The 15,265-nt window shown below is 43.5% G+C and overlaps 2 protein-coding genes across 5 annotated transcripts in view; one reads left to right on the plus strand and one right to left on the minus strand.

Moving 5' to 3' along the window:
* Positions 1-399: 399 nt before the first annotated feature.
* ccnk (cyclin K) lies at positions 400-6,358 on the plus strand. Of its 2 annotated transcripts, none has more exons than XM_068577049.1 (11): positions 400-540; positions 1,354-1,583; positions 1,847-1,928; positions 2,013-2,144; positions 3,133-3,238; positions 3,339-3,396; positions 3,530-3,699; positions 3,788-3,993; positions 4,122-4,152; positions 4,432-4,503; positions 4,975-6,358. In XM_068577049.1, exons 1-11 carry the CDS (start codon positions 532-534, stop codon positions 5,511-5,513), a joined length of 1,635 nt encoding a protein of 544 aa, XP_068433150.1. In that variant the 5' UTR covers positions 400-531; the 3' UTR covers positions 5,514-6,358. The 2 variants fall into 2 exon arrangements, with proteins under 2 accessions (XP_068433150.1, XP_068433149.1); XM_068577048.1 differs by having other exon boundaries at positions 415-540; positions 1,351-1,583.
* A 2,246-nt stretch (positions 6,359-8,604) lies between these two features.
* ccdc85cb (coiled-coil domain containing 85C, b) overlaps positions 8,605-15,265 on the minus strand; it is a 44,902-nt gene continuing 38,241 nt past the window's right edge. For all 3 annotated transcript variants that reach the window (XM_068576671.1, XM_068576670.1, XM_068576669.1), the window contains 3 exons: positions 12,435-12,527; positions 11,642-11,740; positions 8,605-10,758 (listed from right to left, as the gene is read on the minus strand). In XM_068576671.1, the coding sequence (XP_068432772.1) occupies positions 10,669-10,758; positions 11,642-11,740; positions 12,435-12,527 (282 nt within the window). In that variant the 3' untranslated portion in view covers positions 8,605-10,668. The remainder of the gene's footprint in view (positions 10,759-11,641; positions 11,741-12,434; positions 12,528-15,265) is intronic.

Genomic DNA, 15,265 nt, shown 5'->3' on the forward strand with positions numbered 1-15,265 from the left:
ATAGAGTGATCATTTCAAAAATTATCTTAAAGTTGTCAAAGAATTGTTTAAATTTTGTTTTTCTTTGTGTTTTATTTTTCATAGACATTGCACTGATTGTTCAATTGAGTCATCTGATCAAATCGTAAACTGTCAAAACTCCATTGTTGCCCAAGTCCAAGAGTGATTCATTGTCTCCCTCTAGTGGAGACTATTGGGGATAACGCATTTAAAACATACTTAGAATAAAACATGAATTATTCACACGTATAACTAGTTTGCGTTATGTCAGTAGCAGGAATGTTAATTAAAGCGTTAAATTAATTCATTAATTTAGAAGAGGGACGCTAAATCTTAAATTTAACCACAGTAAACACCGGAATCAGACGTCCTGCGTGATGACGTCGGCCGACGGTCTCTGACGAGCTCCATAATGGCGGAACCCTTGTTTCAATGGGGGCTGTCGTGGATCACTTGTTAGTCAACTTCTTGTGAATAGCTGCGGTTTCATCTCACAGCTGCTTGTTTCGGGAGTTTTACTCTGGCGACTTGATGTTAAAGGTAAGCGTTGTGTTTCCTCACAATCAGCGAGCTCAGTTATGGTTCTGCATGTTGACGGCTCGAGGCTCCTCGCCTCGGAGGGTTCAGCTCGAGTAAGCGGTCTGCTAGCTGAGGCTGCTCGACCAGAGCATCACCTGGTCGGCTAGCTGTCTTCATAATGTTCGGCTCTACGTATATTTAAACCGTATCGGGTGACGTCACCTATTGGTGGATTCATAATCCACTCCTTTTGCTCCCTTCAGGAGCAGTTTGGTAGCTTTAGCTCAACGAAGCCAACTTTAAGTTCCATTCCTGCTAGCTCGGCTAACACTCTTGAATGCTAGCGAGGAGTTTACTGTATAGTAATGCTAATTCTTCCTAGTTGATTGTGTAAATCAATAATGTTTTTATTGTGTCACATGCTTATTATCAAGTCAATATATGCGCGTGCGATAGTGTTCGTTTAGGAAGGGGCCATGACGAACCTTACATGCAACACGAACATGTTAAACTGTTCAGTAACCTGTTAGCCGTCACGGATCAACACTTCGCAGCGTTAGCTTCAACTATGAAGACATAATCTGTCAGCTAATTCATACACTCATTTAAAGTGTCACAGATTTTTAAATCTTAGATACCAGCTCTCGGAGTGTCACAGGTGTCCAAACTGAACAACACCTCTATGTTCCAGACTAAGTCAGAGGAGATCCAGATAATGTTTCTTATATTGCGGATAGCTTTGTGTCTGGCAGCATGCTGTGTTCAGGGTCCTGCCCGTCTGGTCCTCAGCACTGTAAACTGTAGAACTGCAGTCTTGTTTCTGTGTCTCAGCAGTCCGGTGCAGCGGGTCCATCCACCGTTGCTTCTCCTCAGTCAATGAAGGAATTCAAGGAGAACTTTTCGGGCCAAGTGATTCTGGACCACATCAAGCCATGCTGGTACTGGGACAAGAAGGACTTAGCCCACACCCCCTCTCAGTCCGAAGGCCTGGACCCTGGCACAGAGGCCCGGTATCGGAGAGAAGGAGCCCGCTTCATTTTTGATGTGGGGACCAGACTTGGCCTGTATCCTTGATTGAATAATGCAAATGAATATCTACACTAAACAATAACTTGATTACGTCTGTTTCAGGTAGTTCATGAGATGTGGCAAATGACAAAAAGACATTACAGCGTCCACACTTTGAAATGAGACAATAGTGAGGAAATACTGTGTTGTGTTAATGTGTGGCTTTCTTTGCAGTCCACATGAAATGGCTTTGCTTAAGATTGGTTTCACAAAGCTGATGAAGAGTCAGACTTTCCATGATTTCCTTGACTGTCATCAGACATTATGACACACTGGCAACCGGCATCATATATTTCCACCGCTTCTACATGTTTCACTCCTTCAAGCAGTTTCCCAGATATGTGAGTCGATTTCTGCCTATTTTGCCCTCTTCATTGAAGTGTAGTAAATGTGTGGGATTAATGTTCAGATGTTTATCCCGACAGGTGACGGGTGCTTGCTGTCTGTTCCTGGCGGGGAAAGTGGAGGAAACCCCAAAGAAGTGTAAAGACATCATCAAAACAGCCCGCAGCCTACTGAACGATGTGCAGTTCGCCCAGTTTGGAGACGATCCTAAGGTGCAGTTTCTTTTGTTTTGACTCTGTTGTCTTGGGACATGTTACAGACAAGGTAGACCTCCCTGTCTCAGTCAAAGAGTTTCTATTGGACACTAAATGGAGAACAGAATCTTCTTTACTCATTACACATCTCTAATCCTATTTTAAATCCTTTGTAAACTAGCTTTATTAAAGCATTAGATTATTAGATTAAAGCAATAAACTTGCTTTAATCTAATGTGTCAAATTAAAAATAAAGGCTGAGCTTTAATTAGTCCCTGGGTGTGGCTGCTGAATACACACATATCTCAATTAGACTCTGGGTAATCATTAGATTAGTTGGTTTCTCGACAGTTCAGTCATTCGGTTAATTTAAACCGTGAGCACAACAAGACAGAGCGGAAATAGTGGAGACGTACCTTTTTGAAGCGGTTATTAAGTTTCCATTCCTGGATTACTTATCTTTCTTTAGTCCTTAAGGTCCATTAATCAAAAGAATCACTCCTGTTTTTCATGAACATTATTTGAAGTTGTGAATCTTGTCATGTGAAGTCCTCACTTAGCCTCCAGCACCATGTTTGGTGTGCTTGTTTTTGTTCCCTTGCTGCCCTACAAAATAAGTGTCCCCAACTATTTCTATTTAGTTTTCACCCCCTTTTCTTCCCTGTATGCTAAACTGACGGGTCGCTGCCAGGCCGATGGGTTTTAGAAGGATACAGAGAGGCCTTTTGCCGGGTGAAATGAGTGTTGCTCACTGTCTCTAAGCTTGATCTTATCTGAATGCCTGAACCCCAAGAACAAAAATAACACATTAAATTCCTACAGGATGCAGCATTGCACCTTTTTTAAAGTTACTGGTAAGTATTGTAATGTGACGTAAAGGCTCTAGGTGTGCCAGTGTGTAAGAGGTCGGGTCCGTGGGTCATTAGTTGGCATTCAGCCGTCCTGCTTGGGCCAAAAGTGTTCTCATCAACAGGGATGTTTGAGGTATGCGTGTTTCCTTCAACAGGAAGAGGTCATGGTGTTGGAGAGAATCTTGCTCCAGACCATCAAATTTGACCTGCAGGTGGAGCACCCTTACATGTTCCTGCTGCGCTACGTCAAGCAGCTCAAAGGTGAGATGGGATAAGGATGGCATTAGATTCCATACAGAGGGTGTTCATTTATTGCTCAATTAATATAGAAAGCTTATGAATCATTTTCTTCTTGTTACAGGTGAGAAGAATAAAGTGTGCAAGGTGCTACAAATGGCGTGGACCTTTGTCAATGACAGGTGAGCAGTTGGCATTACTCTCTGTGATCGAAAGTGATCCACTTTCTTTCTAAAACTGTCAATGAGAATGATCTAGTTGGAAGGAAGGGGAGGAGAGAGGCCTGTAACCGTATTGCCTGTATGTCCCTGGCAGCCTGTGCACCATGCTGTCCCTGCAGTGGGAACCAGAGATTATCGCTGTGGCCGTCATGTACCTGGCCGGCCGCCTCTGTAAATTTGACATTCAGGAGTGGACTGCCAAGCAGTCGTCACGCCGATGGTGGGAGCAGTTTGTACAGGACGTCCCAGTGGAGCTGCTTGAAGGTACTGGTCAGAAAGCCATAACACTACCTACATTGTGTTTCTTCTCTTTACAGACTAGTCTCAACTGAACCATGTATTTTTCTTCTAGACATCTGCCACCAGATCCTAGATCTGTACTCTCAGGGAAACAAGCCCATCCCTCAGCAGATACAGGAGAAGGAAAGGGCTTCTCCTCAGGTCCCAATTCCTCCCATCCCACAGGGTCTACCACCAGCTCCCAACCCTCCTCCCCCACCGCCAAAGAAGACTTCCCCTCAGGGAGGCAGCCCCACACGCCAGCTCAAACGCTCACATGTGAGTATATGCCTGAATAGCATTGTCTTTGCTATAAAACCAAGGCCACTTAATTCATACACCAATGCTCAACATCACCTCAAAGTGGGAACGGAGTTTTAGCATTCATGTTTTTCTTCTCCTTCCAGACATCCCCCAAAGATGAACCAAAGGCTCCAGGTAATACATTCTGCCTGTGTGTTTGAAAGACATTCATAACTTCATAACGGTTCATCCACTGAAACGCCTCCCAGACAAGTTTGCTAATTAACATGACTTCTGTTTCAATAAAGTCTTGGCAAGATTACAGATGTATACTGTAGGTTCTGTGTGTTTGGGATTAGAATTTTTCATCGCTTAAGGATTTTATGAATAATCAAGCCAACAGCAAAGTTCCCTAATGCATTCACTAAATTAAAACTGCTTTTGTAGCGTATTCACTGTCTGTTTCATTCACAGAACAAGTTGGATCAAAGATTCCCAGACTGGAGAGCCCTATGCCCCCTCTGCCCACATCGCAGCCTCCGCCAGGTAACAGTGGACTGTTTACCTTTTAGCGTCTTCCTTCAGTCTAATTTCTGAGGCGGTTAGTGATTTTAGAGTTGGGTTAGATGATAGGTATGTGCTGGCATCCTCGGTTTGCGTGTGCCATCAAACACAGCCGTAATGAGCAGCCAGGACCTCCTGCTTTGGACTCGAGCTTAGAAAGTAATCCAAAGTCTCAGTCCTCTTAGTCTGCTTCTGCTCACATGAGCAGCAACTTGTCGGTCCATTATGTTTCCCAACACACGCAGATTCCTAACCTACCCCAGACCAATCTGATTAGTGCTCAAGCCTGATAATGAGACCTCCTATGTGGCTGAAGCCTGGCGGTTTTGGTCGAGCTGTGCGCTCACAGTCTGGGAATGGAGAGGTTACGTGAGCCTCGTGGTTTTCCAGGAAAGATGATGCCAATTTTTTTTAACAAGTTGTTTTCTCCTTGTCTTTCTTCTGCCTCACTAGAGCGCAAAGCCCCAGCTCCAGCCCCTCCCACGGAAGCAGAACCATTAAATGAAGCGGCTCCTCCTCCACCGCATGCTCCGCCTCCACATAAGCCCCCTCCCTTACCCCATCGCCCTCCTCCACCTCCACCCTCCAACTACATCATGTCCACCACCAGCTCCTACATGTCCGGAGAAGGCTACCAGAGCCTGCAGTCACTGATGAAGACAGAAGGTCCCTCCTACGCCCCGATGCCACCCAACTACGCACCCCCAATACCGCAATATCACCCCCACGTCTATCCGCCGCCTGCGGCACCCCCTCCAGGCCCGCCGCCTCCTTCCAGCTACCCACCGCCTAACTTGGCGCCAACGTATCCGCCACCAGGCTACAACAGCTACCCTCCACCTCCTCGCATGCCGCCGGGCCACGTACCCCCTCAAGTTATAGGTCTCCCGCCCACTGGGTATCCCCCACCCCCCGTGCCTCCGGGACAGTCGCAGGTGCCCCTGCCCCCTCCGCCTGGCATGCCTATGAATCATGGCGGGTGGATGAGATGAGAGTAAACGATCCATGAACTGAATGCGTGCAGAGCCACAGTTGGGGATGGAGACGACCAGGAACCCATTGTTGGGCTTGTTTAGATGAGAGAGTGGGTGCTCTCTTCCGGTATGACTTTTGTTCAGGAGGTTCTTAATAAAGGCATACCAAGAAGTCGACTTGAAAAGGATCAGTGATGTCAGGACAGGATTGCTCTGAGAACCTGAACTGGCATCGAAAGACTGCTTGAGTGTTCCAGGGTCTTATAACAAACACTGTCCACTCATTATTTTTCTTGAAATGAAACTGCAAATGTTGGCATACAAAATGTAGTTTTGTGACACATGCTTATCAATTGTGGGGTGATGAAATATACTTTGATCTATTCAAAAGGTCCAGTAAAAACAAAGGTCGACTGTCATCCTCAATTATGTCTTGTAGTTCCAGTCATGTCAGTGTCTTTTCCCAAGTTCCCTCTGTTTAACTAAGACAAACAGCATAATGTAATCTTGAGATGGTTGTACATGCAGTAGTGAAATATAATGGTTTTCACTGACAAATGTGGCAAAATATACAAAGATTTATGCTGTTTAACCTTTGTCATATTACTTTTTATTTTGTGGACATGCTCTACCATAGCATTCATTTTATCACATTCATTTCCTGTCCCATTATCTTTAGTGAGCCGGCACTGCAGACGTGAACTAGACACAATAGTGGACAGGTATATCTGTACATATCTGTTCTTTTCATTTAGGCATTTCTTCTTGAGAGTTTCTATCCATATGTGCCTTAGTCAGGCTTCTCTTTTCTGTATCCTGCTCCAGCTTTGGTTTTTGTCCGAGTGGCACGTAGTGAAATAAAGTCCTGCTTTCCTACTTTGAAGGTTGTGTGTTTTCAATCGGATGAAAAGGTGAAGTCCATTAATTGGCATCTGGATACATTATGTACACCAGTACACAATGTACGGTGTACAGCAGCACATACTGTATGGTGTACAGCAGTGGTACCCACTTCCTACTTGTAAGATGAATACAACTGTATCTTTACCACTCTTCTGTTCTTATAACTGGGTTGAACTGGCCTTTATTCAAAGCTATTATTCATATAAAGTGGATATAGTTACAGTATGCTTTCTTTTCATGTAACCAAGTTCAACCGTATATCCATTTATTTTCTTCCAAGTTAAGCTTATTTTACATTTATTTTTGACTTCTTAAACTGAAACCCTATTTAAACAATGTATTTTAATTATGGCTAAGTGGTTAGAATATGTAACCGTTTATCTTTTACTTTTGGCTAACAATTTCTCGGCATGCTTGCTAACTACTCTCCACGCGGTCTCAGTAATGCAGTGGATGTTAATGTGTTGCTACTGACTAGGTTGAGTGGCAGGTCACTGGTTATTGGAAATGTACGAGTTTCCTATGTTTTTTTTGGTTTTGCCGATCACCGTCAAATGTCCATGTTTTCAGGTACTCGCAACACATGTCATGTGTCTTGTTGTGGCCTTGAAAGCGCAACAACAAACAGCTCTCACTAGTTTCCTTCTGAGTCCTGCTGGAGGTCTCTAACTAGCTGCTGGTCCATGTGGATCAAACTGGATAAGGAAACTTTCTGCTGCTAAAGTCATAGTTGCTCGTGCAGACAGCAGTATGGCTCCTCTGCGACCGCACACAGCTCGTTTCCATCGCACAGAGATGCCAAACTTCATCTTTAATCTCATCCATATTATTACGCTGCTGTATGTGCTCTCTCTCTTTCTTACTCCTTGTTTTTCTCATCTCTAGGTTGCTTTGTTCGGCTTTTTTTTTTATGTGGGCCCCAAGCCTATTCTTTGTCACTATACCCCTCTATTTCAATTTGAAAAATGGTTAAATAAACTATAAGAGAATCATATAAATAAATAAAAGGTTGTTACCTGACTATTACTGAGGGGTATTAGCATACATCTCTTCAATAAATTTGTTTTATTTATTTTATCATTTTAGTACTATATACTATACTGTAGTAACATGGTGTTACAGGTCAATTTCGACAGCGGTATTTACTGTAAGAAAAAGGCTAAAAAGTATTTTTTTCAGCAATATAACTTGAATACAAACACAAAATGAAAAGCAGAACAAGTCATAACACAACATATAGATTTGCAAGGTCCAAAATATATCCATTTAAGCAAATCATAGTTTTATAACTGGGTCGAAACCAGCCTAAACAACACAAAGGTCATAATTTCAACCAGAGTATTTTATATTTTAGTGATTTTTTTTTTTAATTTGTGGAAATAGAGGTTCCTGACAAAGCCAAAATGCTTCGACACAATAAACATATTTTATGTGGTTCTTTTATGTATTTAAAACCTAAAACGGGTTGGTGCCGACCCTAACACAAGAGGAAGGTTAAACCCAACAACAGTCTCCAGCTCGTCACATTCAGGCCGACGAACGGTGCCGCCAGTGTTCAGGAGCAGTAGCATCGAGCTTTTGGGGTCACGGCTTGGGTTGTACATTAAGGAGAAGGAAAGCAACCATTTCCAATGTAAATAGATTGATCCTAAATACAATATGTCTAAATTCTATGAAACCAGAACACTAATTTTATACATAATATAAGCTAGGCTGTATAAAGTTACTGTGAGGCCACCAGGTTGGATTTCGCACTAAATCCGACGAATGATTTTAAATCATGCAGTTCCACTAGTGGCTCGACTGGTTCCTAACCCTGGTTCAATCGAAGAGTGAGGAACTGACAAATAAGAGACTTGGGATGTACCCTTAGTACCAGGCAGGGCCGTCTACACCAGGAACCGGTTGTTCCAGTTGGCCATAATGGTCTCCTGCGAGCAGGTAAACGGACTCACAGGGAAAGGCTGGCGTCATCACACAATCATAATTCTATTTTTATTCCATTTGATGAAATGATTCATAATTTTTTGGGAAGCTTTCCACTCAAAAGACCCTGCTTTGGGAATCAATCAATCAGAAAATAAGCTGCAGTTTTACTTCCAGTGCTGTACCAACAGAGGGCAGTCTAACTCATCCAGTGAAGAAATAACATGCAAACATGTTTGCTTCATGAAATAAAGACACGACTTCACAGTATCATCAACAAACTTTATTTATTTTCTCCCAATTTGTTCTAAAAGTGGCCTATTTCATGTTTCCTTTCCACCTGCCCAATAGCCATCTGTTATATGAAAAGAAGTTCCAGCCATGCTAGTTCCTACAGCTTTGACATTTACACTGTAGGATCTAGGATTCTGTACCGATGTTTTAGCATCTAGGCAGACACGACTTTTAAATTCCAAATTAAAACACCGTGCAGAAAAAAGTGGCATATTTAAAATAAAATGCCATTCATAATGTATTTAAAATTGCTTCAAATCAGTTCCTAGAAAAAAGGACACTTTGATTCATTTTGGACCCCATTGAGAGAACAGAGGTGTGTGGTGGGCTGCCTTAGAAATGTTCTAATTTGGAACAAATAAAACTAGAAATGGGCGAGCCTGAGCTGTCAGTCACTAAACGTAGCTATCAAATAACTTTACAGTTTGAATAATGTGATGTATCTAAAACACGACTGATGGCTCTCCCATCTCTATCTGACACCTGGCAATAAATACTCTGACAAACAGTGTTTGTTCATTCTGACATCAAGAAATACTTGTTTTTTTTTATCTTTTAATGTTTCAGTGTTTTCAGGAGACATAAGGGAAGACTTCGTCAAGCGCTCATTCTAAGAAAAAAGATTAAACTTTAAGAAACATGCGCCGCATGAACACACCTGCTGAATCCACAGAAAAGGACTAAGCTTAAGAAAAGTAACTTTCTTTATCAACTGAGGTATACACTGATAAACAAGAAATTAGGAGCATCCAAGATTGCCATATTAACGGAACCCAGGGTTTAATATTTGACCTTGACATTTTTATAATGGGACAAGGCTTTTTGTATGGATTCAGCAAATGCCTTCAGCAGTCTTCAACTGAGTGTAACCAGGATCAAGAGAAAAAAAGAGGATTTACAGGAAGATGCTACAGCTGCAAGAGAACCATTCAGTCTCCTTCCGTAACACACTCACTCACTCACTCACTCACTCACTCACAGTCACAAATGGGCAAAAGGTAAAGCTGTAGCCCTCTCAACCTGAGAAAATGATTGTCGAGCATGCACACAGCATACAGTTTTAGTCAGTTCCACGAAGTAAGAAAATGATCTATCCATTAGCCCAAAGGGATGTTTGATTAAGAATGGCCTTGAACACTTTCAGAGGTTACAGAGAGAAGGAATAATAGCAATTCATCTGAAAAAGAAAAAAAGATTACGTTTTTATTTCATTTCTTTACCAAAAGCAAACCCTGTGTACGGTCTGGTTGAGTGTGCTTTTCAAACTAAGTCATTGATCACATGGCCACGCTAGAATACAAAATAGATAAATGTAAAATCAACTATAACAATGAAGTAGTGCTATGGTTTTATACATAATATACACAAGTTAACAGTGATCTCTAGACTTAATTATCCATAGACTTATCTTATGAGCAAAAGGCGCTAGGTCACAGTGGGTTTCACATTAGTTATCACTTTAGAATGCTAATGCTAGTTCTACTCGTTGAGCACTAGGGGAGATACATGTGACAGGAGCTAGGGTCTCTATAGGAGGTCCTATGAAAACTTATCTGAAGATACCGCCTCATGTTGCCTTCATATCCACCAGCAACGGGGTGACACGTTTGCCCCTGCGGCCTTATCGGGCCTGTGCTTAAAACCATGTCATATCATTAGCTTAATGGAGCACAGACGCTCCACACAACTAAAGGTGGTTTGTGATTATAGCTTTTACAAGAGAGAGCTTATTGTGTAGCTGAAAGCTTCAAAATCAAAGAAGGAAAGTGGCAAATCATTGAAACTAGCTGCCAGTTGTCAACGCTTTACAACCGCTGAGAGATTAAAAAACATGTTACACAAAGTTTTGCATGTGAATAACCGACTAACAGGTCCACATAGGAGCCTTCTCAGCCCATATTAAGAGTGTTTGTTGAAGGAATACTGGGTGCTGTAGGCAGTAGGAGAGCACAGCATGATGGGTTGTGTAGTAGTAGATGGTAGGAGGTGTTTTCAGGTGAGTGTAGGTACTGTAAATTCTGATTTATCCTCCTCCTCTCTTGTTGCCAGGCTACAGCGGCCCTTTGAACTGGTTCCCAGAGAGGTGCTGTCTGATGGACAGCTTTGATCCTGCTGCATCACCCAGCTTTCTCCACACCACCTGCAAACAGAAGCAGAGCCAAGTTAAGAGCGGAAGAGGAAGACACACAGGCGCACACAGAGGCCAGGACTGAGAGAAAGAGAGGCCAGGCAGGAAAAATACTTTCTTCAAGAGAGAAAACTTCAAATGCTCAGTTTGACTTTGAGCTGCAGAGACCACACACACACACACACACACACACACACACACACACACACACACACACACACACACACACACACACACACACACACACACACACACACACACACACACACACACACACACACAGGAGCTATCTCCGTATCTCTATCTGCTGTCTCTGCGAGGCTGCTCTCTGGTGCTGAGAGAGGGGCCCCCGGGGACCCCGGCGTTATAACAGAGGTACTATTGTAGTGCTCCCCAGATTCCTGGCTCGTCACATACCTCTGCAGGGCCCAGATAGCCCCGCTCTCGTTTTCTTTCTAATCAGCGAACCTTTTATCCCGACCGGGCCTTTCAGTACCAACAGAGAAAGATGGGAGGGAGATGAAGAATGGAGGGTGAGGCGCATAGGGGGTGGGGAGTGTTCTTTTGCCTGCCGCTCCAGTTTAATTGCCCTGACAGCTCCACTACGAGCCTATACTTAGGGCTTCCAGTTTAGAGTTGGCTTGGGAGCAGGAGTGAGGGTGGGCGGGTGGAGATAGAGCGATAGATAGAGAGGGAGCACTGTGCCCGGGACACTGCTGCAAGTGTCATTTCAAGCCTAATGAGTGGAGATGAGGCGCCCTCATTAGTGGAAGCAGCTCAAAATGTGACCTCCTTTGCACCCAGTAGAAGAGAACGAGTCACTGAACCAACAGACAGACAGAACAGGAACATGGTGCACATCAGAGTCAGGGAACAGGACAAGGGTTGCACTTACGTTGCACATCTCTCGCACAATGGCCTTCTCTTTCTCACTGAGATCGTCCTCATAGTCCTCAGGAACCTGCTTGTCCAAGTTCTCATGGACCTCCAGCACCTTATGACAAGTACTCTTTTAGTTATGTTATAGGTTGCAAGAGCTAAACTTTAGAAGTGTGTCTGTTCCAAACTTGTTTTGTTGAAAGCTAACATTGGCACTTTAAGGTTACTCTGAAAAGGATTTAAACCTGAGTCTGAGTATTATTAGCATTACAAATGAGTTCAATTAGAGCTTTCTAACTAAATGAAAAACATTTGACTATAGAATCGATTTTGCACTTAAAGAAATATTAAAGCTTTTTATGCCTGGTTCCAAACATCTGAATCCAGAATTACTTTCAGTTGTCTGAACCTGGAATTTTACGGTTGTTCAGATATTCATATTGGTCTCATGTTTTGCCATGTCAGCTGTTGAGAGAAACAGCTGACCAATCAAGACCTCACCTTCCCACACAGCAAGCTAGCTATTATTACAAAAATACAATCTACAACAGCATGGATAAGACTGATGCAGCTGAACAACCGGCTGGGAGTCAGTCTACAGACAGTCAGTTTACTTTTAATGAGTTATGTTTTATCAATCTGAAAATGTTGGCCAATGACAGGTTAAATGAATGAAGTTAAACAAAATGAATGGAGCAAAATATAGGACACAAGGCAACACAGAACAGTATAATACCCAGCCGTAGTGAAGCAAAACTAGGTTTGAACGATGAGCTGGTGATCAGACAACACATTTGCTCAGTGAATACCTTCATGGCGTGCACCACGGCCTCAGGCTTCTGGACGCAGGACAGGTAGCCTGTGGCAGGAGAGGACTCGCTGGTTGAGAGACGGCCAGTACCCTGGGGGTGGAGGGGGACAGTGCACAGCAAGAGCATGAGCCAAAACACAAGACAAGGGGTCGACCTGCGACAAAGAGGCCGTCTGAACCCATCTGCTGTCACAGGGTTGAACCGAGGAGTCAGACGGGCTCCACCTCACTGAGCTCTTCCAAACCACTCTCTCCTCCTCAGTGGGTGTTTGCTTCTGATCCAACACAAGATATTTCTTGTACCAGAGCACTGAAAATGCCACCCCTTTCATCCCCGCTCAAATCACCTCTCCTCCCCTTGTGTTTCTCTTCCCCTTCACCACGTATTCAACTCCCAGCCAGGCGGTTACCTGCACTGTGATTTTAACCTGGTGTGATGGGAGCAGCCAGCCAGGGAGAGGACCAAGGGGTTTGCTTGACTCATCCTACCCCCCGGTTAGTTCCAGACAGTGGCTCTCTGTTCGCGGGGACAGAGATCTCCGGGACACACAATGGCAGCATTCATTGTAACCTGGCATCGGGGCCCTGCATTAGACACAGCTCCGTGGCTCTGTTAGCTCGGGTTAAATTCTCCGCTCACTGGCGATGCATTTGTCAGCTCCTCCACACCCGCTGACCCCATTTAGGTGCCAGAATGAGCCCACACAACCCAACAGCACAGAGATAATAAAATAATCCCACCGAAGCCAAGAGGGATGTTTTGTGGAAACTGACCAACAGTCTATTCATGTCACGTCAACCATGAGAAAAATAGGTCCTGCAGGTCCTGGTGTGTTTTCAATGTATATTAATGCGTTCATGACATTTCTATATTTCAGAAAGGTCTGTGAAAGATCATCAACATGCCTAAACTGTGAGAGCAAACGGAAACATAGTGGGTGGGTTTGCCCTTTTATGTCCATGTATAAGTTGATGTTATCCACAAACAGTTACGTTATTTATGGTGATGAGTCAGCTGCCATGAGTTATTACATTCATGAACTTTGATATCAGAAAATCATGGACAAAAAGAAAAGATTAATATGAATTTGGTTGTTTTTGTAAAAGAAAAAGGTTCCACAGCATGCCCTAAAGTCTCCTGTGTCCTTTGAATGCACCAACTAGAATTAAAAACACTCATTTATCATCATAAGAATTGTTTTGAATCATAATAATGATGGCAAAAGAAGCTAAAGTTGCAAAATGTTATTCAAGAACTTTTCCTAAACAATGTACGTTCTGGGTCCTCTTCTCTCTCTGTCCACCAACTCTCTCGGCTTTGTCATTCACTCACATGGCTTTTCCTACCATAGGTATGCTGATGACACCCAACTCATCCTCTCGTTTCCCAAATCAGAATCACAGGTCGCAGCACGACTCTCTGCCTGTCTGGCTGACATTTCTCTCAGAGGATGTCCACACATCACCCAAAAATCAACCCTGACAAGACTGAACTGCTCCTTTTCCTTCCAGGAAAAGGCTCTCCCACCCACAAGCTGACTATTACCTTCAACAACGAGTTGGCCTCGACCGCCAGGAACCTCGGTGTGACACTCGACCGTCAACTCTCCCTGACTGCCAACATTACTGCAACAACACATTCCTGTCGGTACATGCTGCACAACATCAGGAGAATACATCCCATTGTCACTCAGAAGGCGGCTCAGGTTCTCGTTCAGGGTCTGATCATCTCACGCCTTGACTACTGTAACTCCCTCCTGCTAGTGCCATTGGACCTCTGTTGCTCATCCAGAATGCAGCCGCTCTGCTGGTCTTTAACCTCTCTAAATTCACCTCCACTACTCTCCTCCTCCATGCCCTTCACCGGTTACAACGGCTGCAACATCTGCTTCAAAACATTGGTGATTGTTTACTGTGGTGTGAACAGATCGGGTCCAGTCTACATGCAGGGTATAGTAAAACCTCACAGCCCGTTCACTCTGCTCGGCTTCTGCTAATCGGCTTGTAGCTCCGTCACTGCGAGCTAAACACTCAAGAGTAACGACTGTTTGCTGTCCTGGCTCCTCAAAGGTGAACTGAGCTCCTCAGCTTCTCAATGGTGGAATGAGCCCTTAGTAATGCTACTTAGTATTGATGACCAGCCCTGCTTGCGAAAGCATTATTATGCAGTAATAACATTACCGTGACATTGAAAAAAGCCAATGAAATGCTGTAATTGAGTCTGTGAGCAGATTTTCAGACAAAGCTAAAATGAATGTCTCACAAATGTCTGAATGGAAGGTGGAAGTTATTTAAAAAAATTATGTTCATGGCTTTTATTTTATGGTACAAAACATGCAAACAACACTGACAAGTTCATAAGTGACATGTAGGTATTTACCGTGTCACCCTCCCATCGCGGAGAAAAGGATATATCCTTGTGTACAATACAAACATGTTTCCCACAAAGTGTGTTCCTTCCTTTTTAAGGTCACAGTAACAAATGCAACTGCTTTATTTACCATACAGCTCTTCTGCGGTGGACTTTGAAGTCAACTACAAGAAAACAATATGTAAATCCCCGTCACCCTCTTGTGATGCTATTATTTGAAATGTGCATGTGTAAACACTTCCTGCCAGCACCAGGTTCACTTTTTTTTTGTTGTTGTTTATTTTGAGCTGGAGCCGTGCAGTAAAGAAACCGATTTGGACAGCCAGCTCTGGGCAATGTTTACTGTTCATATGGATAAATAGTCAGCCTGCATAAACATGCCTGATTTGGGTCTCGGTGGATGAGGGGGGAAACAAACGCTGTCAGAATCAATGGTTTGTAGTTGGAGCAAACCGAAT

The sequence above is a fragment of the Clinocottus analis genome, unplaced genomic scaffold (genome assembly GCF_023055335.1).
Source record: "Clinocottus analis isolate CAN_PGR_092001 unplaced genomic scaffold, fCliAna1.0.p SCAF_15, whole genome shotgun sequence".
Taxonomy (NCBI): Eukaryota; Metazoa; Chordata; class Actinopteri; order Perciformes; family Cottidae; genus Clinocottus; species Clinocottus analis.